Raw genomic sequence first — 27349 nt, forward strand, 5'->3', positions numbered from 1 at the left:
GACCTACAATGTTCGGTTCACGTTATAGCAAATTAGACACGTGAAAGGGACATGATGATTACAGCTGCCATGGGCGTTAGAGGCTGCCAAACACTGCTTTCGGTCACTGGGGTGTGGATGAGGATGATTGGTATGTAAACGATATTTTGATGCATTCCATCAAAGTGTTTGGCTATTTTTTTCTTGCTTTTTTTCGCCATTGTATTTTGGATAGCACTTCACCTTACAAATCTAACCACTCACTCATGTACTGCTACTGAGTTAGCGGAGCTGTGGCACAGACGACGGGTCGGAAATGGGCCTTTTGGTGTTGATGCCGTCGACTGCCCACTCAAGCGTTTAGGAAACGGAATACTAACGTTACCTGTCTGGACCGGTGCAATGAACATCCGTGAAACTTATTAATAATTCATACAGGCTGACTTTGATGAATTAAAAAGCCAATCGCATGAGTGCGGATAGTTCTCATGTGCCTCCCCCAACAGGTCTCGGCACAGCCAAAGAGGCAGTCAAAGAGTGAGCAGAGGACCTCCATACGACTTCTGAAATAGCCCGCTTGTCTATTAGTGTTTGCCGAATAACCGATGGGTAGAATTGTGCCATTTTGGTGCGAGCCACTTCGGCAAAGAGGTTTGCCCGCGTCCGAGGGCACGGCATAAATGATATCCGTGTCGTCGGTGAAATTAGTTAACTGCCCCGATTTGTGATCCCATTGAGCATCTTGGGACGCTCTCATCTGTAATAAAGTATTCCCTTAATGGCGGTCTGAGCAGTTCAAATACTCATCATATTCTATATCCTAGACAGTGAAGGTCTTGAGTCTCGGGCTGCTGCCAGCACCCGAGGTTCCGGTGGCCGATATAATCTCCCGACCCTCTTGTTTCGTAGGTAATCAACAATGTCTTATAAGAGCCCGATTTACTTTAATGTGACCATTCGTATTCCCTGAAGCTTGCCACGAACCTTCGCACCTCACGTGATATCAACTATCTTGAACACATCCTGCTTCTTTTCTAATCATGTCGGGAACCACTCTTTCCGTTGTGCTCGCTGAAAGGCCGACCGGTAACATTATTCCTGGCCAAACCTTTAAGCAGAAGCTCCTGCCGGCTCAGAGCGAAGATGACTTGAAACCTGGCGAGATACTCGTGAAAACCCTCTACCTGGGTCTCGAACCGGCGATGCGAGCATGGCTCATGGGTATAGTATCTCAAATCAAGAGGTAAATCCACATGGCTCACAAGCATTCTCTAGATGTCGACACTTATTTCCCAGCTGTCAAAATCGGCGAAGTCATGCGCGGTTTCGTTCTCGCTCGCGTCGTTGCGTCAAAGAACTCGCAGATCGAGGTCGGCGATAGTGTCCTGTCTGATCAAGTGGGGTGGCGCGAGGAAGCCATCCTCACAGAAGAACAGTTCGAGAAAGCACCGGAGCTAGGACCTGGCTCCGAAATAACCGATCTTCTGGGTATCTACCACTGGACTGGACTGACTGCCTACTTTGGACTTAACAAAATCGGCCAGCCAAAGCCGGGGGAGACTGTCGTTATTTCAGGCGCGGCCGGCGCCACGGGAAGCGTCGCTGGTCAGATTGCCAAGATTGCTGGAGCCAGGGTCGTGGGTATCGTTGGGAGTGACGAAAAGTGCGAATGGATCAAGAAACTAGGGTTCGACGTTGCTCTAAACTACAAAGACCTGGACTTCAAGAGTCAGTTTGAGGAGGCTACTCCGGATCTCATTGATGTCTTTTTCGACAATGGTAAGAGTTCTCCGATCACCATGGCCCGCAGGAAAAATTTTGTAACACTCATCGTAAGTCGGAGGCGAGATCCTAGATCTGGCCCTCTCGAGAGCCAATCTCTTTTCTCGTTTCGTCATGTCGGGGGCAATCAGTCAATACAACTCGGCATCACCCACTGGCCCCAAGGTATGTATCATGGATGCCATCATGACTCAAGGATTCGGCCCCTCTAACGGACTCGCTAGAACTTGGTATGGGCGTCAGTTAAGCGTATCAGGCAAGTTTGAAATCTGACGCCCAAGGGAATAGCTAACCTTTCCAGATTGCAAGGATTCATCGTTGTTGACTACGCGGACGAATTCGATGATGCCAGACGCCAAATCGCCGAGTGGATCGCGGATGGAAAAATCCGCACAAGAGCGACCGTTATTGATGGTGGCCTGAAGGTTGCTGAAGAGGCTTTGCGAGGACTATTTAGCGGGACTAACACTGGTAAGTTATCAGTCTCAAGCTGCCAGCCATGGCGTTTTAATAACCTCGAAATAAGGAAAACTGCTGGTTCGATTCTAAAGCGCACATTCTACGGCTTTGTTCTATGGTTGCGTTGTGCGCTCTCCACACCATGAACCAGGCCAGATGGTTCACGACGCCAGAAAGCAGGCACTTGGGTCTAGTACTTGACTATGACTCTAAAAACAAGACATAAAAAATATACTAAGAATGTTAAAAGATTATTAAAAACATCTAATATTCATTGATACTGTCCAATAACTCTTGCCTTATGAATTTATTCTATTCGTTTCGCTGCTCAAGAGGAGATAGTGGTGGCATGCCAAGAATGGTCCGGAAAGTGCGGTCAGTCCGATGTTCGGACACTCCGGATTGTGCCGGAGAGTCCGAAAGTCCGGCCAAGTGCTCACCTTTCCCCTCTTGGCTCTCCAGTTGGTGGGTTACCAATCACTCTTATCAGAACCGTTCAACCGGTTGTAAGCCACTACTACAAGCCTTCACACATGATTATTTTAGGATTTTGATCGTTTTAACCTCCGGGATTCCCTTGTCCAGCGACTTGTAAGCGAGGAGGCAGATTGCACATCAACAAAGAATAGGTTCTCAGAAGCGCAGCCTCAGCTTGTATTTCTCACCTCAACTCATGTTTTGATCTTAAAGGATAGTCAAGTGATCGCCTAAGCCACCCTTTCGTCATCAGACATCAATGAAGAGATCGACCACTCGGTAACATCTCTCGTGTGGGCCTTCCATTTCGAGACCACCTAGCCGATATCTGCGAGGGCATTGCAGGCTATCCACAAACAAACGCGGTAAGCCAGCTGACTGGTCAACCCCGCAATGGCTCTAACGTACCTTATCTGCGGTTTCCTAGGTTGGGGCAGGTCACGATCCAGGGAGGGGTTGAGGCTTTGACGTACAAGTATTTTCAGAGTGGAGTCCACATACATATAAGGTAGATCCCATTCAATCATAGACACTACTTCGTTTTCATCTTTCCTCCTTTTCTTCCAGATCTTGTTCGAACTTGATGTCTGGCAACATGACGTTTCGATTATTCAACACAAACACCCATCACACACTCTTGGTGGCTGTCATTGCAGCCTGCATTTTCGTGGGGCTTCTGTATCTATCGTGGGAGAAAGGGAATGTGAGTTTCATCCAAGCTTTGCGTTACCTTGTGGACGTCACTTTTGGCCGCTGACTTCAACTTCACCCAGGCGACACTCAGCAGATGGAAGAATAAGCCTGGGCAAAGCATCGTTCCCATTGAACCTCACCACCACTTCGATTGGAGAGCACAGACGCCGAAACAACTACGCCCTTTCAAGCCGACTTACAACATCACCATGGGTACGTTTGAGAGCGATTCACCCATAAGAAGAATGTTGCTGACAAGAGCTTGTCCAAATAGGCATACAAGCCGATGACTTATCCGAACTAATCACCATAGACCAAGACTACCTGGACCGAGTGACCACTCGCCGTTCTATTGTTTCCAACTATAAGAACACAGTCCATGGCTGTCTTCCAGGTGGTGAAACCGCCGTGAAGGAACTTTACTCATACCTTCTCGGACACCACCTACCAACTCGTTTTCCATCCATGTTCAAAACCACCGGAAAGGGCTCCTTTCAGAACACGGTCACCGGCGCAACATTTCCGCTAAGCCCCCCTTCCGACCCTGAGATCTGCTTGCGGACGCTTGCAGAAACGGTCGAGGAAGACATATTTCTCTTGAAAGAAACAGACACAACACACGTTTGCTTGGCTTTTACGTGTTGCTTCCCCACCGGCTTTGATCCATCGACCAAGTTAGGCCAAGATTTGAAGGGGATTCATGATCCGGTTCCGTCATATGAGAAGATTGGGCCAAGCATGGAGCGATTTTTTCGAAAGCTGCAAGTAGGCAAGAGTGTCAAGCGCATGAACGTAAGTATCATCACGGTAGCTGCTCAAGGTTAGGGCTATTGCTGACTCTACCGTGGTGGGTGGTCCAAACACATGGAGACCTCATCAACACATCGGGAAATCACATCAAGGACGGCGACGAATTCGTTGCCGATGAGGAAGTAGACTGTTCCAAGGCAAGTTACCTCGCTTTCCTTTACAAAACCATCACCGACATTATCATCTTTTAGGCCCATTTGCGAATCGAGCTTCAGACACTCACGCGACTTCCCCAAACGCGATTCGTCCTTTTTTGCTTCAAGACATATCTCTACCCGCTCAAGGATGTCAAAGAGGAGGGCTCGGGACCGGCCCTTGCAGATGCCATCGAAGGATTGAGGACGGGAAATGCCCCCGGCATGTTTAAGTACAAAAGTGCGGTTCGCTGGGGGAAAAGCGTTGCGGAATATCTCCGATCGTAGTATCTCTTGACATTAATTCTATTCGTTTTTTTGGGACACGAGTCAAGAAGCTGCTGCTTGATCGATATCGACTAAATGACGCTCTCATCAGTGGTTGCGGATACTTGAATATATCGTAGACAACCGCATAGTTCGAGCCCCGGTAAGCATCCCTACCCGGTAGCTACAACCTTACGGACCATTGCGACGCCCAAGTCCAGCCCCATCTTTTCTCATCCCCTGCTGTCGCGCATCGCAACAAACAGCTGCGCTTCACGCCAGATTTATCGTGCAAATTTATAGTAGCCATCAATATGGACCGAGTCAATGTCATAAACCTGAGCGGGATTGCTGTAAGTTTACTGTCCAGGGGCAGCTGACTTGAACCTGCATTGTCAATCGCTCGCTCTCTCGCCAGGATGCATGCGGCTGCTCATCACTCCTTTTTGCATCAACCTTACTATCGTCAAAACGTATCGTGCCGTAACTAACTGATTCCTTTAATCTACTCAGTGTACCAGTTGCCGACAAAAGAAGGTACCTAAATCCCTGCATAATTTTATCCATCCATGCCTTCTCTCGGGCCTGAGGGCGGCGACTACAAATCATCCGTGACTAACCTCGTCTCTGTGTTCGCCAACTTCAGATCCGTTGCACTCGTCAGTTACCTTGTTGTGAAAACTGCAGGATCAATACCATTCAATGTGACTATCCTCGCAGAAAAATGAGGATGAGGCGACCGAGAAGACCTCAACCCAAAAAGTCGGAAGAGCAGCACGGTTTGACGATATATGTGTAAAGCTGACCGTGTCTCAGAGCCGAGAATGCCGCTTTGTCACGGATACTTGAGCGCCTTGACCGGATCGAGCAACGGCCTTCAGCCGCCCAGGATTTATCCAGTTCTTCATCCGAGGAGGGAGCTTGTGATCAGCCTCCAGACGAGACAGCCGGAGATCCTTCAGCTCGGAGCCCTGAATCTAGGCCACATGCTGATACCACATATTCCCCGAATGACGAGGTTTTCGTTCCCCAAGACACCGAAGTGTCCAATGTTGCGTCACCGACTCCTTGGATCAGCAATTCGCTTAATGACCCAGACCTAAGTGAAGACGACGCCTGGAAGCATATGGGAAATACCTCTATACTTGAAATGGCTATCAAACAGGTTCAAGCTCGCAGAAAAGCTGGAGCAAGAAGTGCACATCGCATCGCCATAGAAGGCGTCTCGATTCCACCAGAACTGGCGAGGACCTGGATGCAAAGTCAGTGCTATACCCAGCCGTGGGACTTTGATGCTAATCGCTTGCCTAGACTACTTTGCGCACATGTCCGCCGAGCTCTTCTTGACCTTGGTCGATAGAAGGCTTCTTGAAATGATGCCTGACTTGGTCACTATGCGCCATGTTCACTTGGATGCTTGCATGCTCCTTATCTACTACGCCATACTCTGGCAGGGTTGCTTCTTGCCTGGCAAACGCTCATTCATAGGCCCTGACAGGAAGTATGCAAGACAGCTTTATCTCTGCTGCTTGCGTATCATACCTAGTTGGCAGAGAGAGTCTGCCGGGAGTGTGACTGACCTCGTCGCTGCCCTGTACATGGTAGGTTGGCCGACGCCCAGCAAACTTTCTTCCCTGCAACAGTAGTCGTTAATAGGCAAATATTAGATGCGAACTGCTGCAGAAAGCTTCGACTTTGAGACGGCCTTGGAGATGCACAACTTGGCATGCGAATACGCCGAAGGCCTACAGATGCATAACCTTGACCGAGACAGCCGCTCATCACCCGATAAGCCCCCTTCAACTGATGATGACCGCAAAGGCATGTGGGAGCTGATCCAGATGGATCTCTTTTACAGACTGATTTACAATAAGCCAGCAGCCTTCTCATCGAGCATTCAAGACTGGCGGGTCAACCTACCATGGCTCTCCGTCGACTCGCCTCCAGACAACAACGCACCCGTACCCACCATGACTTTCATACTACGAAGCCGATTAGCTTTAATTCTTGCGTCATTCTTCCAGTTATTGGATGACGAAGAAGACAGAGTGGACGCCGTGGAAGCGGTTGAGCCTCTGTGCCAGCAAATTGAAGACGTATTTCAAGACTGGAAATTGGTTCGTGGCATAGTCAAGACCGAAAAAGTTTATGACTAACGACGTTTTACCCTAGCATGAATGGATACAGGCCTTAAGGAATGACCATGTATATACGTGGATTCTCGTTGACCTTGCGCTGGCCGGATACACGTCCATCCTCTTCATGTTGCGGAAAGCGATGGACATTGACCTTAGCTCTCCCGGTAATCCGTCATCCGCTCAACTCATTCCCCTGACGGAAACAGCAATGCGAGCCTCTCGCCGAATCTTGGAGCTCATATATCACATGCTTCACGAGGTGAAGCAACCTGGACTCGAGACTCTCTCTCTTGTTCTTGGAACTTTCCGAGCCCATCTTGCATATTCATTTGTCGCAAATTATATCATCTCGTCTCCGGACCCTAGAGCATTGATGTCGGATTTTGAGTTGCTGGAGCGTGTTGCTAGCTGTGTTGAGACGGTGGCTAAGGAGGAGCGGGATTTTACACCCTTGGCGCGGGCTCTTGTTTATATCCATACCGATGTGAAGAAGCGGAGGCTGCGCTAAACCCAGCGCCCATGCCAATGAGCTCCGAACTGGCTATTTGCAAGAGGAATCAGGGGGGTGTCCTGGATACTTGCTGACAAGTTCCTGAGCAAAGATAGGCAAGCACACGGGCATTTATTTACGGAGGACTACTATGTAATTTTGAACAGAAGATGTATCTACAAAAGCTTGTAAAGATTGTCGGATGACAAGTTGTCAACCAGAGTCCGCTTAGTACCACGATCTCCTCCTCAGGTACACCGGCTGTCGAGCCGCGCGTCGAGTAACTCCCCGCTTGCACTTGGTCGCAACAGGAGTCGGGGTGGGAGCAGCCGGGATAGTCGAGTTGCCAGAGCCAGAAGCGAAAATCTTCTCGGCGGCGTGCTCGGCAGTGATCATGATGATGGACTGGGTGTTGCCAGTGGGCAGGTCGGGGTGGATAGACGCGTCAACGACAAACAGGTTGTCGGTGCCGTACACCTTGGTGTCGAGGTCCACGACGCTGGTGCCGTTGCCGCTTCGGCCGTCGTCGACTCCCATCTTGGCACTTCCGACCCAGTGGTCGCCACTGATCATCTTGGAAGCGATGATTTCCTCGGGAGTGGCACCGGGGGTGACATAGGAGAGTGTCGAGTTGCTACCGCTAGTGAGGTCCAGCCACCACTGGACAAAGTCAGACATGGCCTTGCGGTCCTCCTGGTCAATGAGCCAGGGTTTAGTGTTGAGGACAGTGTTGCCGGCAGCAGTGATACCGAGCTCACCGACGGTGGTGGTTCCGTGGGTCAAGAAGGTGCGGACAGTGATGACGCCAGAGGCCATGGCACTGGCTGTGCCCTGGAGGTAACGAACACGGCCGTCGGCACCCTTGGCCGAAGTCCAAAGATGCATGCGCTGAGCAGCTTGAGTGATGGGACCAGATCCCTGGAGGTACAGGTCAAGATCAGACTCAATGGGGTTGGTGGCGATGCCGTTGAAGTTGTAGGCAGAGAAGTTGGTCTTAGCGTTGAACTGAAGCATAACCTGGGCGTGGTCTTGGAGGTGGTGGCCAACAGGGAGGTCAATCCAGCTGGACTCGGTGGGAAGAGTCACACCAGTTCGAGAAGCTCCCTGCTTGACAATAGCCAAAGCATCAGACTTGCCGATACCTGCGTTCCAGAGAAGACGGGGGGTAGACATGGCACCAGCAGCGAGGATCACCTTGCCGCCCTTGTTGACCTTGATGATCTGTCGGCTGCCATCTGCGGCCTGGGTAAGGACACCAGTAATATGGCTGCCAGTTCGGAGGGGCTGAACGACCTTGGTCTCTAGCTTGAGAGTAAAGTTGGGGAGGTCCTTGGCGAAAGGCATGTAGGTGCGAGCAGGGCCAGCACGCTTGTTGTTCTTGATAGACCAAGAGGGGCGAGAGTAGATGTTGTGCTTGTTGTTAGGCTCCTCAATCGAGTCAATCTCGGACCATCCCTTGGAGTCAAGGAAGCTTTGAAGGACCTTGTAAGCGTGGTCATCATAGTACTTGCCGTCCGTAGAAGGCTTGGTGGTGCCGGGGTTGCGCTCATACAGACGCGAAGCAGCCTCCTTAACCTCATCCCACTTCCATCCAGCTGGCCAACGCTGCCAGTCATGCTCGGGCGGGTGGATGAAGTTGAGTCCGTTGATCGATGAGGAGCCTCCCAGGAGACAACCGGCAGTGGAGGCAGTGTCGCTGCAGAACTTGGTGCCAGAGAGACTGGTCATGCCGCTGCCAAGGGCGGGAACATCGTAGGGGGTCAGGGTATCGTTCCAAGGCAGCGCTTGAGCAGCGTTTCCGAGAGCAACTGTGTTGGCAGGACCGCGCTCAATGAGGAGAACGCTGATGCCCTTCTCGGCAAGTCGCTCAGCGGCGATGATACCGGCAGGGCCACCACCAACAACGATAGCATCATAGGTCTGGTTGGAGGTAGTGGGAAGAGGGAATGTACCATTTCCAGGGATAGTGCCGTTACCACCGCCGTTGCCAGGGTCGGGAGTAGGAACAGTCTCAGCAGCCCAAGAAGCCCACTGAGCATACTTGGCGGACTTGGCGGCATCAACATCAACACCGAACTGACCAAAGCCAGCAGCATGGTAGGAGAGAGCACTCGCAGGGTCGGAGGGGTCGGTAGGGTTGGTCTCGGAGATGGCCCATCCGAGAACAGGCGATTCGGTGTTGATGCTTGTCTTGCCCTCAACGAGACAGCCCTCACAAAGGAAGGTGTACGAGATGTGGGTGCTGTTGATAAAGGTACCGTTGGCAATGGGCAAAGCCTTGACTTCGGTTTCAGTGTAAACATCGGGGTTGGCGTAAGATCCGGCGATACGGAACGATGTGATGATGTCCTCGCCATCAACCCAAGCGACAAAGAGGAGACCTCTCAACATGCCGCCACGGAGAGAGACAGCACCCCATCCTTCCTTGTTGGTACCGGTAGTCGGGATGACCATCTGGCCGATAAAGTCAGAGCCGACAGTCTCGGGAAGGGCGATACCGAAGCTGTAGCTGGCGCTGAGGTATTGCTGAAAGTCGATGCCGGTGTTGGGATCGGTATGAGGTGTGGTTCGTAGTTGAGCTGTCGTCGTTCCGGCGAGCCCAAGGAGGGCCGCCATGCTGGAGAGATTGAATCGCATGATGCAGACTTGAACGGTTTCGTCGATGAAAGAGCGGCTAGTATTTACAGCGAAGGAGAGCTAGAGAATGGAGGACCGCCAGGGTCAATGAAAAGAACGAAGATACCGAGCTAGCGGTAGAAAAGAGTGAGGGCACCGAACTTGCGGCGAAAGGAAAAGCGAACACAGAGTACACGGCTGAGGTTAAAGAAAAGAAGGACAAGAATTGGCGGCTCTTTACAAGTATTATATCTCTGCCTTCGGCCCACAAAAGCATAGTTCCTTCATATCGGTCAAACGCACGCATACGTACGTGCTCTGCGGCACAACCGAACAAGCAAGGGCCAAGCCGACGGATCAAGACTCGGTAGATCCTCCGTGTTGCAGATCACCCTAATTCGAGATGCTCCGTCAACTACATTCTCTATCGGGATCCACTCTGTCATCAAGGATTTGTTTTGGAACGAACCCCTGGTACAACCTTGTTCCTGAAGCGCACCAACGGCGCTTGCTGCCGCATCGTTTCAAATCGCATTTTTGCTATTGGCGGAGTTTCGATTAAACTCCCCGTGCGTAAGCTCCTTCCTATCGCGTTTCTCTGGTTTGTAACTTGCTCGTTTCGTTTCACTCTTGTTCAGGTTTTAATTAAGGGATGTTGGATATCCGTCGGAAAAGTGGGCTTGGCGAGGAACTTGGGATCGGCGATGGAAGTTTGTGGTGCTTACGCGGGAGGAGGGATGACTTTGGAGGATGTTTATCTGAGCAGTGCGTAATATCTATATAACAATTGGCTGTTTCATGGATCAAGGGCATGGGTCATCTTGGAACATGCCTGGATAGAGAAGCAATGGGTGTTTGCATGCCGAGTATGTAGACTGGAACGCTACAGGGCCGACCCTTGCCTGGGTCCAATGCGCTGAAAATTTGATGACACTTGTCGAAAATCCTATGAAGCCCTATGTGAACACGACGGGCTCCAAGGAACCTTTGATATAAGACCTTTCCAATGTAAGACAGAGCGCGGCTTGGCTGGGACAATTGGCGCACACAAGAGATGTTATGATCAAGACGATGAGGCGTTGAGGTTCAACATGTACAGCAATACCGTAGGATGAATACACAGAGCATATTTCCAAACCTTTTATAGCATGTGCATTATAGAATACCCGTGCAGCTTAGGGTTAGATTGAGTAACGTGTAGGCTAATCCTGCGATTCCTTCACCTGAGATCCTGATTTTCCTGAATTCAAGGTGAACATCAACTTCTCTTCCAAATAGCTCCTATGGTAGTCGGACATTAGCAAGAGTGCATTGCAAGAGTGCAAAGTTATAGCAGCATATCAATCATGCCGATAAAACGCTAGGCACGCACAAACGTCGATGTTTTTGGGATCTTGACATCTTGATTGGCGGGGGGGTTGCTCTATTCCCTGGTCGCCTACTCTGCGCAACTCTGTGCGTTTTGTAATCGATTCGCCGGGATTATCTTTGCTTCTTTCTGCTGACATTTGATCATGACAACAATTCTAGCTTAAGCAAAGGCAACTCTGCTGCAATTCCCTTCATGCAACTCCTACATCCTCTCTCTTCCCTCTCTTTTCGAGCTGACAAATCAGTATCTTTGGGGCACCCGATAGCTCGTAGCGGCCAACTCTTGGCGCCCTCGGTTCGCATTCTCCCGATGCTTCGCCGTCTCGTGACGATCCCATGCATGAGCTCCCCCACTGTCTTCAAGCCTGAGGCCATCCAGACGCGGGCCGTGTCTCGGCCGAGGAGGAGACACGGCCCGAAGTGCAACCCCCCCATTCGCGGACGTCGCAATGATTGCCGTGATACGTTCAACTACGCGCAGGCGGAATCCCTCGCGGCGTTGGACAGCGACTGATAGCCTCCGCAGCGTGGCCGATCACGCATCCATTTCCCCTCTCGGGTTTGCAGATAGCGCCTCCATGGCAATGGTTGCTCAAGTTTAAAGAGGTGCGCATTCCTCCTTTCAACTTCTCAAAAAACTCCTATCCATTCAAATCGCCCGTCATGTCTGGCTACGAGCACATTGTCTCCCTCCCTCACTTCCCAGAGCACCAGGACAAGTCTCCAGAGACTGCCCGCCTCATCGTCATCCAATGGCTTGGCAGTTTCCAACAAGCCGTAAGAAACGGAAGTGTTGACGACCTTGCCGAGTTGTTCAATGAAGATGCTTGGATCCGAGATTTTTTGACATTTTCATGGGACTTTCGCACGATTCAAGGGTCAAACAAGGTATCCGAACACATCAAACAGAGCCAGGATGCAGCAAGTCTCGTCGCAATCAGCGCCCGTGACCATGGGATATTCCAACCCACTTTCAAGACGCCCGCTCCAGGAACGAATTGGGTTGAGTCAATGTTTGAGTTCGAGACCTCAATTGGCCGGGGCAAGGGGATGGTGCGTCTCGTCTCAGGTGACAAGCCCGGTTGGAAAGCCTACCTCATCAACTTTACTCTTCAAGAGCTTAAGGGAGCTGAGGAGCGATCGGGACTGCGTCGCCCGCACGGTTATGTTGACCCGCGAGGAGGAACTTGGGGAGAGAGGCGAGAGAGACAGAAGGAGTTTCTCGACGAGGATCCCACTGTCTTTGTGATTGGAGCTGGCAAGTCAGTCTTTTGGTCTAGTTGCCTTTGTCTAATACTTTTCAGGGCAAGCTGGTCTCGAAATCGCAGTCCGCCTGCGACACGTTGGACTGCCTACTTTGATCATTGACAAGAATGAGCGAGTTGGCGATAACTGGCGGCAGCGATACCGGGTGCGTTCTCTTTCTATTCATGTCGGCTCTGATGCTAACACCGCTAAAGACTCTCATGACACACGACCCCATTCACTACTGTCACCTACCATTCATCCCGTTCCCCTCCGACTGGCCCATGTTTGTCCCCAAAGACAAACTGGCTGACTGGCTTGAGTCATACGCAAACATCATGGAGTTGAACGTCTGGAACAGGACGTTTGTCAAGACAGCCGAGTACGATGAACAGAATAAGATCTGGACCGTTACTATCAGTCGTCAAGGTAAGGACAGAACTCTCAGGCCTAGGCATATCGTCCTTGCAACGGGGCAATCTGGCGATCCCATCACTCCAATGTTCCCTGGTACGGAATATTACAAGGGGATGTTATATCATGGTATCAACCACAAGGATGCCACTGCTTTTGGTGACTTGAGTCAGAAGAAGGTGGTGGTCGTTGGTTCCGGCAACAGCAGTCATGATATTTGCCAGAACTTTTACGAGAATGGGGCTACTCAAGTTACCATGCTCCAGCGAGGAGGCACATACGTCATCTCAGTTGACAAAGGGGTAGCACTCCAGCATGCGGGCATGTATGATGAGGGTGGACCGCCGACTGAGGATGCAGACATTTACGCTCAGAGTCTCCCCATCCCCATTCAGTTTGCTCTCAAAGTCTTTGAGGCCCAAAAGATTAGTGAGGTGGACAAGGAATCACTGGAAGGACTGGCCAAGGCAGGTTTCCTTGTCGACTCCGGTCCAGACAAGAGCGGCATCTTTCGCAAGTACATCACTAAAGGTGGTGGCTACTACATCGACGTCGGCTGCAGTAAGTTGATCATCGATGGAAAGATCCAAGTCCGTCAGTGTTCAGACGGCATCAAGAACTTTGACGCCGATGGCATAGTTCTTGCCGATGAATCAAGGTTGGATGCCGACATTGTTGTGCTCGCAACTGGCTATGATGGCATGCGATCTACAGCGCTGAGGGCACTGGGGAAGAAGGTTGCCGATAGACTTGATGATATTTGGGACCTGGATGAGCAAGGCGAAATCAGATCGGTGAGTTTGCTGCTGAATGCAATGTCGAGGACAAAGCTGACTCTTTACAGATGTGGCGATCCAGTGGTCACCCTCATTTTTGGTGCATGGGAGGTAACCTGGCTTTGTGCCGCAGTTACTCGCGGCTCCTTGCTCTTCAGATCAAGGCAGTAGAGGAAGGACTATTCAAGCAGTAATCCTAGGAAATCGAAGAGTAGTAGAACTGGATAATATACAAGTAGTTATAATTTATATGATTAATGAAAACCGGTAAACGCTTGTGGTTAATCTTGAAGTCACGTCGTGGTCACCTTCAGCCCTACGCTTAAATGCCTTGTCAACCCCAATGTTCCTCAGAAGTCATCTCTTCCGGAAGAAGACGCCGGCATGTTGCTCAAGCTGCAGCTTCTTTATCTTCCAATAATATCCTCGTTCATGCACATGCCCCCAGGCGTCCCCGCATGTGCTAGGTAAAACCCCGCAACAACCTTGCCAACCCTTTCTTCATCTCTTCTTCCCAATGCATCTCTCCTCCCATATCCACATCCCAGCACAGAACGACTAGCCTCCACAACTTGGAAATAACCAGCCACTTGCAACCAAAATGCCCAGCTCGCCGCAGGAGATTGGTAGTGGTTCCACGGTGTGAGTCATCTCTCGTCTTGCTATGCCTACTAACCGTGTCACAGTTGCAACGCATGCCGCTCGCGAAAGATCAAATGCGATCGTCGGCGTCCAAGCTGTACTTTTTGCATTAAAAACGCCTTCCGTTGTGAATACATCAAACGCGACAGAACTCCTGGACTCCGGGCCGGCTACGTCAACCAGCTGGAGCAGCGCATCAGTGAGGCTTGGAAGGATTGTTTTTCGTCTGGCTATTGCTAACAGCGGCGCATTAGTTGATCTCGAGCAAGAGTTCCAAGCTTTCAAGTCTCATGTTAATCAGCATCTCGCCGCTACCACTACTCCCCAGCAGCCTCAGAGTCCAGAGTCACATACAACAGTGAACTCTGGTCCAGCACAAACTCCATCAGAAAGTGCTGCTCATGGAAACCCACTCAGCAGGCCATCTTCGGAGACCTATAGAAATTACTGCAGAATTTGGTTTGACCGATACCACTCCTGGTTCCCGATTCTCCACCAGCCTACTATCCTAGGGTTGTGTGAAGATGACTCAAGTCAGCCCCGGGGCCCGGCTTCTCTAATTCTCGACGCCATTGCTGTAGTCATCATCTCAACTCAGCAGGCTCCCGTCGATACAGGTCTGGACCGGGATCAGTTCTGTCGCTATCTCACCGACCAGATCATTCTCGCGGCAATCCACGATATGTCTTTTCGCAAACTGCAGGCCCTCTTGATTTTGACCATGGCGGAGTATGGCAGCGGCAGGATGATTGACTTTTGGAACCTGATCTCGCTATGCAAGAGGCATGTATTTTACCGGTCCACTCACCACTGAAGACGTGCTGACATGGGCACCACCATAGAATCAGCACACAGCTTGGGCTACGAGACTTGGTCGCCTACAGTGCCATGAACTTTGGCTTTCCTTCCGTCTTGCCGCCTCGGATGCTCCAGATCCCTACCACTGCCGTTGAACGCGAAGAAAAGATCCGCGCCTTCTGGGCTATCGACGCTCTTGACTCTGCCTCGACGCTGGGAGTCGCATGGCATCTCACCGTGTCCAGACCGGAACCAGCTGCTAACCTGCCCTGCGACGAGGAAATTTGGCGATTCCCAGAGTCGGTCATTGACATGTACCAATTTGGTAGCTCTGAAGCCCCGTCGTCTTTCTCCCTGTACGTCCGGCTGGTTACCAACGAGCTTTGGCATGTCCACAATTTTCTACAACAGTCTTGCGAGCCGTTTTCCATAATATCTCTGTCTCAAAGGCAGGAAGAATGTGATTCCGTTTATCAGAGGCTCAAATCGTGGCAGAACGATTTCGAGCAACTCTTGACGGTACACACGCCGCTCTACACTGACTTGCTCACACATTCCGGAACTCCTACGCAGCAGCCCAATTCGATTCTCATTCATTGCACAATACATAGTGCTATCATATCACTCCACCAAAGACTCATATTCCCTGTCTCTCTGGCCGATGAGGATGTCACTCACTGGGAGGCAGCAGCAGAGAGATGCCTATCCAGCTGTGATCAAATGGCTGAAGTAATTAGAGGCGCCAACGACGACACTCTTGGGATCATCAACCCTCACGTCATCTACTGCGTCTTCATCGCGGCAAGGTTCTATCTCATCTATTCGAAGGCTATGGATCTACCTCTGCCCAATAAGCTCTACCTCTTCATCTATGCTCTCCGTGTCTGTGGGCAGATTTGGCATCTTGCAAAATTGCTTCACATGGTACTTGAGGTTGCTTCCGCTGAGCATGCTGGGAGTCAAGTTTCACACCCACTGCCTGTGGAATTTTTCGACTTGCAGTATTTCTCACTGGATATTCATGCTGCTTTGAGAATTTGGGCTGGTGAGAAACAAGGCTCGTTGTTGTGGGAGGATCACGCGGTTACATCTTGTCCAAGGGAGGATGAGAGGGTACAGACTCTGTGATTAGGTATGAAGAATGTGATGACAAGACTATTAAACCACAACCAAATCCAACGAATCCGTGCCCCCAACAAGCCGTGGCTCGTGCCATTAGTGCCTCACACACTGAATGTTGTCTATTGAGAGGGCGTTGTCACCGGAGCCCTCTCCAGTAGGGGGCTGTGGACTAGCAGCATCGATCCAGATACGATCGTATCCACCCTCCGATGTGGTAAAGGTGATGCTGCCAGACAGCCAGTGGCCCACCTGAGACTCTCCCGTCGGATAGCGGTTGCCAATCAAGTCGTTGTTCTGATAGAATCGGAGGTAGGGAACATAAGTTCTCCCGTTCTTGTATGTGGTCTCGTAGTAGTTGTCAAAGTACCAGTTGTAGGTGCACGTATAGGTGATACCACCCGAGGTGTAGACGTCTTGGTACATCTCGAGCAGGTTGTTGTTGATCATGTTGTAAGATTGAAACTTGTGTTCCGAGTTGTATCCAGGAGAGACGATGTGGCCTCCGACTTCATCGTCGCCAGAGGTTGTGAAGGGGTTTCTGCCACCCTCAAAGTCGCCGTCTCTGAGCGGTTTGTCGTCGTTGATACGGGGGCGACAGTCGCGGGCAAAAGCGCCCGCGACAAGGGCGAGGAGTAAGAAGCGAGCCATTATTGATGATGAACGAGTGGATATCTGAATTGTGTCAGATCGAAGTTGATCAAGGATGGCTTCCGGGGACGGTGGGACCCGTTCATATTTACGCCAAGATCGTAAATTAGCAGTCAGCCGCTGATGTTATTCCGAACAGACTGTAATTTCAGATTTGGAACTATTGATGTTAGCGTTGAAGCCGCCTTGAAGCGAGATTCTGACTGGTCGGATCGCATCCGACAGCCGATCTCCACCAGGGGTAATACGGGCTCGCTAGCCCTCAATGGTCAAGCCCATGTTTCTGGTCCGGATGGCAATTTGGGAGCATCACCTCCGAATCACGGGACTACGATGATGTCCATGGATGATACTTTTGCGATGTTTGTTCGATGAACACGATCCGCGACTGAACGCGGCGTTGACGAGGGAGTCGAGGAATAAACGAGACACTAGAATATCAAGAGATACCTAACTCCTCGTAATTATCATAAATAAGATCATATAAAATACAATAGAGGAACTCAAGATATATCATAATAAAGGTAATAATTTAGAGCCCTTTTTTTCAATTCTTATTATTATCTTTAGGGGAGAGTCAGCTAACTGGTCTATACTGATGTCTCCTTTTTTCCTTGACCTGGGTGGTTGACTTGAGGCGGGGTCAGCACAAGTGTGGCGGAGCACGCATAAAGGGCATCCCACAAGGCATATCCGCCTTTGGACAACTGTATCTTAAGAATGTTGACAAAGGAGGATTACTTGAGCCTCTTTTTCCTACTTCTAGTTTGCTTCAACTCATTTTCCCGACCCGTGCACGTGTGGACGGTGGTGTTGTGGCTTGTCAAGAACCCCTCATATTTCCCTCACTCCCGGCTGGGTCCCTACCCTAGATCTCCAGATCACGACATCACACCAGTTCCGACATGCATCTCATAAGCTGGGAAACCCTTGATGGGGATGCAGACCAGATCAAGATACAACTCCAGCGAGACACCTTTGTTTCCGACTATGCCATCCTTTCTCACAGATGGGGCAAACCCGAAGACGAGGTGTCTTACGAAGACATGTTGACCGGCGGATATGAACACAAACAGGGCTATGCGAAGCTTGTGGGTTGCTGCAAACAAGCACGCAGAGATGGACTGCATCATGTTTGGGTTGATACCTGTTGCATCAACAAGTCCAGCAGTGCTGAACTTTCTGAGGCCATCACTTCAATGTTTGCCTATTACGAACGAGCCAAAGTCTGCTACGCTTTTCTAGACGATGTTTCTTTTGAGCCCGGATATACCACCGGGCGTCCTCCAAAACTGTTTGGGCAGAGTGCTTGGTTCACTCGAGGATGGACTCTACAAGAACTCATAGCGCCGAAACATGTCAAGTTCTTCGATCAGTCATGGTACTTCTTGGGATACAAAACCGACAAACGCCTTTTACCCATCATAGAAAACGCGACCAACGTTGATTCGATCGTACTGAATGTCCCTGCTACGACAAAGGTGATGAGCATCGCCAAGAAAATGTCATGGGCTTCTCGGAGACAGACGACTCGGGTCGAGGACATGGCTTATTCTTTGATGGGCATCTTTGGCGTGTATATGCCACCGCTATATGGAGAGGGCACGCATGCCTTTATCCGCCTTCAAGAGGCTATTATGAAAACGTCAAACGATCAAACAATCTTTGCCTGGACCTCTCCACCTGCCGGTCCCCTTAGCTATGGATTCGAACACGTTTCAACCATGCTAGCGCTGTCTCCTCGCCAGTTCGAAGATTCGTCCCGTTTCGAGCCACTCTCTCATGGAGAGCACAACAAGTTTTTAGCAATGGGCGGGTGCAAGCTGGACTATGCCACGACAAACTCTGGATTGGCAATACGTCTGCCTTTGTTCAAGATCCATGCAGTTGAAGGGCTATACGCTGCCTTTCTCGCTTGCACCGAGAGTAAGGATCGAGTCCCATCGGCAATCTTGCTGAGAACCAGCACCGACGTGCCACCCGGTCACTTCTGGAGGACAAACTCGAGCAATGGGCCCATCGAGCGCAGCCTTCAGCGGTGGTTTCAGGTCTCTGGTCGAGAGGCCATTACCGCACAAGACATCTACGTCTTGCCGAGGTTTACGTCTGTGTCTGAACAAAAGATTGAGCCCCCATGGGAGAGAGTCGACATGGAAGGGGTTGGAAGCGAGGTTGGGGCCGGCCTCGTCGCAACCCAAGTACTGGACCGCGTGCAGCATGTCCCGGATCCTGGCATCAACGAACTCACATTCCTACACCAGGCTCATCAAATGATCCACACACGACAGGCCGATAAACTAGTTGACCGGTTCAAGCTTCGTCTGCGATTTTCGTTGACGACATTACCGGCACGCAACAGGTTCTTCTACGGTCGTGCAAATGTCTTGCAGAGCCTCACAGACACATTCTTCCCATCTGAGAGAATTGTCAGAACAGGCCCGACTGTGTGTACCCTATCAGGGATGGGAGGTATTGGAAAGACGCAAATTGCCATCGAATTTAGTCATCATTGTGTTCAACATCACATCTTTGACACGGTAGTATGGATCCGAGCTGACTCTTACACATCATTGATCAAGAGCTTCTCGACAATAGCTTCCAAATTCAGTCTCGTACGACCGGGATCTTCTGACGAAGCAATAATCGAGGCTGTCAAACTGTGGCTATCAAACCTGAACCCGAGCACGGATGTCCTAAGCACCATGACACACTCGGACGACTGGCTGCTCGTTTTTGACAACGTTGACGATGCGTCGTTGCTTACCCCTTTTTTGCCATCGAATGGGACTGGCTGTGTGCTAGTCACTAGCCGAGATCCCGGCTTATGGTTCATGATTGGATCTGATAATGTTACGGTTGAGCCCTTCACAACTCAAGAATCATCAGGATTTCTTAGAACCCTCACGAGAATTGATGAAGATTTTACAGACATAAGCAAAGACCTTGGAGGGCTCCCACTTGCGCTATCACAAGTTGCTGCGGTTATTGTCAGACGTGGATTATCCCTGGACGAATTCACCCGTCTGTTTAACCAAGCCGAGATCGACGATCAGCCCCAACAGTTTGACAACCAAGATACTCTATCCTTGTGCTGGGAAAGCGCTTTCAACGGCATATCTTCTTCGAGCCTCGCAGTCCTACAAGTCATCTCATATTTGGACCCTGATTTCATCGAGGATTCGATCTTCGTTGCATCATCGACGATGCCGCTAGCCGATTTCCCCATGAGCGAGGTTGACCTGGTTGAGTGTCGACAAGAGTTGCTCCAAAGATCCTTATTGAAGAGATCCGCTGCTCGCGATGGAGTCCAAGCCCATAGACTCGTCCAGCAAGCTGTAAGACGAACGATGGATCCTGAAGAACGACAAAAAGCCTTGTCAACCGCGGTAGAACTGGTGTCTTCTTCTTGGGCTCGTCTCTGTTCCGAACAGCCGCGCGTGCGGAAAGCTCGGGAGAAGCTTTTACCTCATGTGCTTCATCAACAGGCCTATGACACCGACATGGTAGATTTGGACAATGGCCTTTGTACCAAGAGGAAATTCTTGGAGATTTTGGAAGAGATTGAGGTTTGGCTGGTAAAGGACCTGGCTCTGTATTCGAGTCCATCAGAAGGGCACACCACAAGTACCCAGACAAAGGTTCTTGGGATACGTGAATGATATGAGCAGCTGAAGTAGATCTGCATGTCTAAACAGAATGCAAGAAGGCGCAGAGCATGTTTAACACCAGGCGTCAGATCGGTATTAAAGTTCATCAACTGCCGTGCCTTACACTGAAATGGATCTTGATGGGCTGTAAATATGAGCCGATGAACGCAAGCTGATACCTGAAACGTCAGCCGACCACGCCGCAGAGAAAACCTCCAGACCAACACTAAAACCAGCTCTATATTTAAGCTAAACAACAAGCGCAACAGTCAAAGTAAATTTTCCGTCGTGGACATCGGACGTCGTTTCAGGTCCCGATGCAACCTCGCATGGGTCGATGTGTCTGCGGACCTAGTCAATTGGTGGAAAAGCGCGTTTTGAAACTTGTTCGTTTCAGCGAGACGACTCTCTGCTCAGGGGTTTTTTACTGGGGCACCTTGTCTCACCTTAACTGGTGATTTATAGCTCGTTTATAGTTTGTATAAATGCTTGGGGGGCTTCGCGTTGTTTTTGGACTACTTGTTTTTCGTCATACGCGTCTTTCGTTTTTTTCTTGTGTTTTTTCTATCACTCGTTTCATTTCACACTCATTCGTTTCTTCGTTTGTTCCGTCCGGATACGGAACAGTTTTGAGCCATGTTCACCTCTTCTCTCCTTCTCGTGTCATCTCTGGTGGCCGGCGCTTTTGCCGCTGCTCGAACTGAAGCCCCCAGTGGTGCCATCGTTGTTGGTGAAGGTGGCGATTTCACTTCGATACAGGAAGCCGTCAACTCCGTTTCCGGCTCCGATTCTGTCATTTTCGTCAAGCCTGGAACCTACGAGGAGCAGGTTCTCATTCCCGAATCTGCTGGGGCTCTTACCATCTACGGATACACCGAGGATGACCAGGATTACTCCAAGAACCAGGTCACTCTTACCCACAGCCTCGGAGCCGACGAGGCTGGAAACAACGACTCGTCTGGTACGCTGCGAGCCAAGAACAACGGCCTCAAGGTTTACAACATCAACGTCACCAACTCGCGAGGCAAGGGTGTTCAGGCCATTGCCCTGAGCGCCTACGGTGATGAGCAGGGTTACTACGGCTGCCAATTCACTGGTTACCAAGACACCATTTTGACAAACAAGGGCAAGCACTATTTCCACGCCAGCTACATCGAGGGTGCTACCGACTTCATCTTTGGCCAAGAGTCCGTTGCTTGGTTTGAGCAATGTGACATCGGAGTCGTCGCCAAGGGGTACATCACCGCCAACGGTCGTGACAGCGCGGAGAACCCTTCCTACTACGTCATCAACAAGTCAGTTGTCAAGGCTGCTGGTGCCGGAGACGGCGAGACCTATCTTGGCCGCCCGTGGCGGGAGTTTGCCCGCGTTGTCTTCCAGAACACCGAGCTCGGCAGCGTTGTCAACTCTGCTGGTTGGCTTCCCTGGGGTGACAACCCTACCAACAACGTCGAGTACGGCGAGTTCGGAAACACTGGCGCCGGTGCCAGCGGTGACCGTGCCAGCTTCTCCAAACAGCTGAGCGCCGCTGTGTCTATTGATGAGATCCTCGGTTCCATCTCTTGGATCGACTCGAGCTACGTCAGCGGCACTGGATCCTCTGAGCAGCCTAGCAGCGGTGATTCTTCCCCCGAAACCGAGGAGCCTGCTGCCTCCGTCCCTACTACCGCTGCTGAGGCCGTTGAGCCCATCGCTGATGAGCAGACCAGCGCCGCTGCTGCTGTCCCTACTGGTGCCGATGAAGCCGTCAACCCTGCCCCTGTTGAGGCCACCTCTGCTCAAGAGGTTGCCGATCCCGTTGTGACCCAGCCAGCTGACAACAACAACGGCGGCAACAACAACAACGGAAATGACTGGTGGAACGGTGCTCAGCCTACTTGGAACTGGGGTGGCTTCTTCCCTCAGATGGACAAGCAGAACCCTACCACTCTCCAGACTCTTGTTCGCCAGACCGAGGCTGCCGAGGTTAACACTGCTGTGTCTGAGGAGGTCAACACTCCCGTTGCTAAAGCTCCCGTTGAGGCTCCCACTGAGGCCGTAGAGGTCGCTGAGCCTGCCGCTTCTGCTTCTGCTGTTCCCGTCTCTTCCGACGATGACTGCAGCGGCACCCCCGATGGCTTCGCTTCCCTGAACGGAGGAACCACCGGTGGCAAGGGCGGAGAAGTCGTCGTCGTTTCCACCCAGGAGGATCTTGAGAAGTATGCCGGCTCGGAGGGCAAGTACGTCATCAAGGTCAAGGGAACCATCACCATCGCCCCTAAGGGCAAGGAGGTCGAGGTCAAGTCTGACAAGACCATTGTCGGTATCGGTGCCGACGCCGAGATCAACGAGGGTGGTTTCATCGTCAAGAGCCAACGTAACATCATCTTCCGAAACCTCAAGATCGGCAACACCTACGTCGAGGGTGATGAGGAGGGCAAGACCCAGGACTTTGATGGTATCCAGATGGTATGTTCTTTGGGATATTTGTTTGAGTTAGCACTGACTTTTATAGGACACTTGTGAGAACATCTGGATTGACCACGTTCACCTCGAGAAGGGTGGTGATGGTCTCATTGATAGCCGAAAGGATACGACCTTCCTTACCGTCTCCTGGACTATTCTCCGCAACCACAACAAGGCCTTCGGCATTGGTAAGTAATCGAGCACACCGAATATCACGTACGTGACTGACCGACCATCCAGGCTGGACTGACAACGTCGTCACGGAAATGACCATCCACCACAACTACTTCGACTCAACCACCCAGCGCAACCCCTCGGTCGACAATGTCAAGCACGCCCATCTGTACAACAACTACCTCGTCGGCCAGACCTCGTACGGCCACTACGCCCGCGGAAGCACCGAGATGCGCCTCGAGAACTGCTACTTCGAGAACGTCAAGAACCCCATCACCGCCGACAGCACCGCCAAGCTCAACCAGTCTGGCAGCGTCTTCAAGAACACCAAGGGCACCACTGCCAAGAACACTGGCGATGTGTTTGATCCCAAGGAGTTTTATGACTACACTGCTGATGCTGCTGAGGATGTTCCCAAGATTGTTGGTGAGGGCGCTGGCCGACAGGCGAGCATTTGCCCTGCTTAGGGAGATGATTGAGACTTTGTATGAGAGAAGGCATTGGATGCACGATGATGGAAGATATGGACTGGGTGTTATCAACTTATGTACTTGTAAATATTGCGAGTCATAGCACATAATCTGACGACTCTTGTTTCTTTCACGTTTCTGCCAGGCATGCATCAGGGTCAACATTCGTGCACATCAATGTGATCGAGGTCACTTGGCACAGTTTTGCAAGACATACACTTCTATTACAAGTAGCAACCTCAAAACTTGTTTCGATCCCTTTTCCCCAGCCATCATTATTGTGTTCACCTCTGTAAACCTCCCCCATACTGGGCCCATTTCCGTCCCCCATGCACAAGAATCGTTCTCTGTGCCCTTGAGTACCAATTCACAGACCTTGCAAGGACCGGAAATAGGCCAGACAATCGGGCCCAGAGTACTTTTCCAATGCTTTCTTAGCCTCGCAAATCTCTTGAAGACTCGCAACCTCGCTCTCGACGCTCGTAATCTCCTCATTCCGCTGGTCGAGGATCTGCTGGGTGTTCCCAATTTCCGCAAAAATCCGAGCCTGAGTCTCTCGGACCCCCGCGAGAGAGCACTCAACTCCTTCACGTTCAGCAGCCTTCAGAAAGTCCCCTATGATGTTTCGTCGTTGTTGGAAGAGTTGGCCATGGTTTGAAGCCTCGAGCATCATGTTCCCCTCCACCGCCATCGTGGCGTCGCTGTATTCATCCATATTGATACCGCAAGACCGAACGTATGTGATGATGCGAGGGTACATGTCATGGATCAGTCTCTGGCTGAGCTCTAGCTCTCGGAGCGTGTCCTGGGCGTTATCGCGGGCATTGATCGCTTCATCGAGTCGAGTCTCTGCATCCTTGAGACGGTCTTGCAGTGTCTCCAGGCTGAGGCCATCGAGCAAATACCCAAGACCCATCTGAGGTTGAATGACTTGGACCTCGGATTCTTGCCGATCCGTGACGGGCATGGCGCTGCCTCCACGACAAGGTGTCGAGACGATAGTCGCGTCTGCACCCAGACTCTGTCGGCTTCGGAGCTCTCGGAGAAGGGGAAAGGTGGTCGAATGGATTGGTGAAGTCTCCCTGACAGTTCTAAGGCCCTCCAGCATTGCTCGTTTCTCCAAAAACGGCTCGATCGGGTCGCAGCAAGTTTCCCTGCGCAGGTCACGGCGGAGGCAAACGGTAGCGTGAACGCCGCAGCTGGTGCCGTCCTTCTGCTGTATACACTCCTGATGGAGTTAATGAATTGATAAAGTATGGGGATATCGGAGTATGCACGAACCTTGGTCTGAAACACAAGAGGCTGCTCGAGTTGGACTGTTTCCATCCATGCCCGGAAACGTCGTCGAACAGCATTGGCACGTTCACTGCATTGCATGGAATCGTGAAAGGTCAGCACCACTTGGTCGGCAGTCACACGCGCAACACCCATTGTCCAGTGCTTGGGGAACTTGTGGTGAATGGGAAAACAGATAGTCTGCTCCTGATCTAGATTCCGAATCGTTTGGGGCAAAGCACTGAGCTCGTCTGCTTCGAACCACAGAGGGCTGAGCACTCGTACATTGTCCCCGCCGTGTTCGACAACGATGGCTTGACAGACGAGTTCGACAACATCGTCGGTGAGCTGGACGTCACAGGTGAGCTGACGGAGGATCTTTTCAACTGTCAGTGGCCCCGTGAGTCGCTCGCCTTTGACTGAGCGTGTCGGCGTTGAGGGCACGCTGATCATGGCCCTCTTGCGCTTCTTGGTTGGTGTCATCGGAGAAGTGGGCGTTGGAGCCTTGTTCAGTGGCTCATCGGCCGGGGGCAATGGAACATAGGGGAGGAGGGAGTGCTCAGGTGATCGCATGGGCGAGGAGGGGAGCTGGAGCAGTCCATTGGGACTGACAAACGTTTCGGGACGTGTCGACAGGTCTGGGGAGCCCATGTATGCTTCTGGTGCTAGCTGGACCTGGCGGTCCTTGTCGATCGGCTCTTCCTGGGTCGCGATACCAGTCATCGTAGGGACTTCCGCGGTGGGTTTCTGGCCTGCTGTGCCGGAAGAGCCATATGTAGTTGTTCGAAAGATACGCTTCAGAGGACTAGACTGGTCCTTATGACGGTCATGAAGAGGCATTGCCGAGAACCCATCTTGGTATTCGATGGGACGCTTGAGTTGAAACTCGTGCTCGGTCTTGGAGAACGGTTTGAACCGCGCGGTCGTCGTCGCTTGCGCCTGAGGAGGGGGAGGCAAGTCGATGGAATCTCCATCATCAGACTTGTCACTGGAGTGTTCGGATGGTGTGTCATTTGTTGCAGTTTTCTCAGAGGCCATGATGATTTCGTAAACCTCGGTGACAATATCGGGAGTCAAAAGCTGAGGCTGAGGACCCTCAGACTCCTTCCTGGCAGCAGAATCCCTCATGACAGCTCTACGTAGGTGCCCATGAGGCGACTCGGCATCCCAGAGAGAAGCGAGTGGGATCCCTCGATCGATCGCGGCGTGAGTGATCCTGACCATGTAGAACGCAAGGGAAGAATCTGTGCCTAGCCAGCCGATCCTAGCATCTACTGGAAACCACGGACCTTTCCAGGCCTGGTCAAGCCAAAAGACTCGCTCGTCATGCGTGGCTGGAAAGTGAATATCGGCAGTGGTAGATCTTTCGGTCGGTGGGCTGTTCATTGTCGCTCAAGGTTGGGCTTCTGACTTGAATGTCAGCATGGGTGAAGCATGAGACAGCAGATAGAGGGAAGCATGGGACCAAGGGCTCTGGGTGGGTCATAAGAAATGAGATTAGACGTTGGACGTACCAGAGTCTGGCGGCTGAAAGTGCTAGGCAAGGGCAGTCCTTCTTCAGACTAAAGAACGTTGCAATGAGGAGTACGTGCTCCTGTCGTGGGTGACGTTGGGCAGACGTGATTCAGTGACGAAGAGAATCGGCAGAGGAAAGAGGGAGGTGAAAATGAACAAAGAAACATGGAGGAAGAAAGACAGATTCGCTTTTCATATCTGTTTCGGGTATTTTTGAGAATCCAGTTTGTGCCGTTCCGTTTGCTCTGTGGCTTCATAGCCGACAGTGCTAGGGACGCACGTAGCCGTTGTGATGATGTGCAGGAGCAGTGTTTGCCAGTGCCAGAACGTAGCCAATGAAAACGCGTGGTCATTTCTTTACGAGGACGTACTTAAAAGGTCCTAATCTAATTAATTATCTTTTTACGCCCAGCGATGAAGAACTGAACGGCGTCCATCAGATGTTGAAGTCTGAGATGAACGTCTGGAGATTGGTGGTGCTCCAACGTGTGGCTTCCGTTTGGCGACCCCGCAATGTGATGTGATATGTGCCAGGGACGCATCTTAGCAAACGCAATTGCAGGTACTTTCCCCCTGTTTTCTGCAGCGGTGAGTGGTGTCATATCTGCAAGGTGCCGTTGGTCTGCTGAATCTTGCCTCGCTTGCCAAGGCAACAGATCTTGTTGACCAATCACGGCCATTTTGCCTGCTGATAGCAAATTTGGATAATTTATGATACGTCAGGAAAATATTGTCACGGCAAACTGAATGCACAGCCCAATTGTTGGCTTGCCGTTGTCCAGCCTCTGTTTGTGTCAACTTGCCCAGTGGGCGGTCTCAAGCAGATCGCCCCACACCAAGATGACTTGGCTTCAAAGGGCCCTTCCGCGGCCTGCTTCCCGAAGCAAAGTTGTTTCCATCAATTGTGTACCTATTGTTGGGTCCTTCAAACCTGGATAACTGGTCAGTTTGCACCTTCCTCG

At 51.2% G+C, this 27349-nt stretch overlaps 7 protein-coding genes across 7 annotated transcripts; 4 read left to right on the plus strand and 3 right to left on the minus strand.

Moving 5' to 3' along the window:
* Positions 1–1019: 1019 nt before the first annotated feature.
* On the plus strand, positions 1020–2310 carry LRP88_00166 (MDR family NADP-dependent oxidoreductase; the record flags this gene model as incomplete). Its single annotated transcript, XM_083236883.1, has 6 exons — positions 1020–1200; positions 1255–1758; positions 1817–1926; positions 1986–1999; positions 2063–2232; positions 2288–2310. The coding sequence occupies 6 exons, from the start codon at positions 1020–1022 to the stop codon at positions 2308–2310; spliced, it is 1002 nt and encodes a 333-aa protein (XP_083107252.1).
* Positions 2311–7457: 5147 nt separating this feature from the next.
* LRP88_00167 (uncharacterized protein) lies at positions 7458–9866 on the minus strand (the record flags this gene model as incomplete). The annotated part of the gene is made up of 2 exons (XM_083236884.1): positions 7458–7476; positions 7528–9866. 2 exons carry the CDS (start codon positions 9864–9866, stop codon positions 7458–7460), a joined length of 2358 nt encoding a protein of 785 aa, XP_083107253.1.
* A 2013-nt stretch (positions 9867–11879) lies between these two features.
* LRP88_00168 (flavin-containing monooxygenase) lies at positions 11880–13845 on the plus strand (the record flags this gene model as incomplete). Its single annotated transcript, XM_083236885.1, has 4 exons — positions 11880–12495; positions 12545–12627; positions 12677–13669; positions 13720–13845. The coding sequence occupies 4 exons, from the start codon at positions 11880–11882 to the stop codon at positions 13843–13845; spliced, it is 1818 nt and encodes a 605-aa protein (XP_083107254.1).
* A 407-nt stretch (positions 13846–14252) lies between these two features.
* Positions 14253–15524, plus strand: LRP88_00169 (fungal specific transcription factor domain-containing protein; the record flags this gene model as incomplete). The annotated part of the gene is made up of 5 exons (XM_083236886.1): positions 14253–14293; positions 14443–14492; positions 14548–15022; positions 15136–15447; positions 15503–15524. The coding sequence occupies 5 exons, from the start codon at positions 14253–14255 to the stop codon at positions 15522–15524; spliced, it is 900 nt and encodes a 299-aa protein (XP_083107255.1).
* A 782-nt stretch (positions 15525–16306) lies between these two features.
* Positions 16307–16861, minus strand: LRP88_00170 (uncharacterized protein; the record flags this gene model as incomplete). The annotated part of the gene is made up of 1 exon (XM_083236887.1): positions 16307–16861. One exon carries the CDS (start codon positions 16859–16861, stop codon positions 16307–16309), a length of 555 nt encoding a protein of 184 aa, XP_083107256.1.
* Positions 16862–21144: 4283 nt separating this feature from the next.
* Positions 21145–23594, plus strand: LRP88_00171 (uncharacterized protein; the record flags this gene model as incomplete). The annotated part of the gene is made up of 3 exons (XM_083236888.1): positions 21145–22956; positions 23015–23141; positions 23194–23594. 3 exons carry the CDS (start codon positions 21145–21147, stop codon positions 23592–23594), a joined length of 2340 nt encoding a protein of 779 aa, XP_083107257.1.
* A 370-nt stretch (positions 23595–23964) lies between these two features.
* On the minus strand, positions 23965–26258 carry LRP88_00172 (uncharacterized protein; the record flags this gene model as incomplete). The annotated part of the gene is made up of 2 exons (XM_083236889.1): positions 23965–24825; positions 24879–26258. The coding sequence occupies 2 exons, from the start codon at positions 26256–26258 to the stop codon at positions 23965–23967; spliced, it is 2241 nt and encodes a 746-aa protein (XP_083107258.1).
* Positions 26259–27349: the final 1091 nt, after the last annotated feature.

The sequence above is a fragment of the Fusarium phalaenopsidis genome (assembly GCF_050370095.1).
Source record: "Fusarium phalaenopsidis strain FUZ10S chromosome Unknown contig_32274, whole genome shotgun sequence".
Lineage (NCBI taxonomy): Eukaryota > Fungi > Ascomycota > Sordariomycetes > Hypocreales > Nectriaceae > Fusarium > Fusarium phalaenopsidis.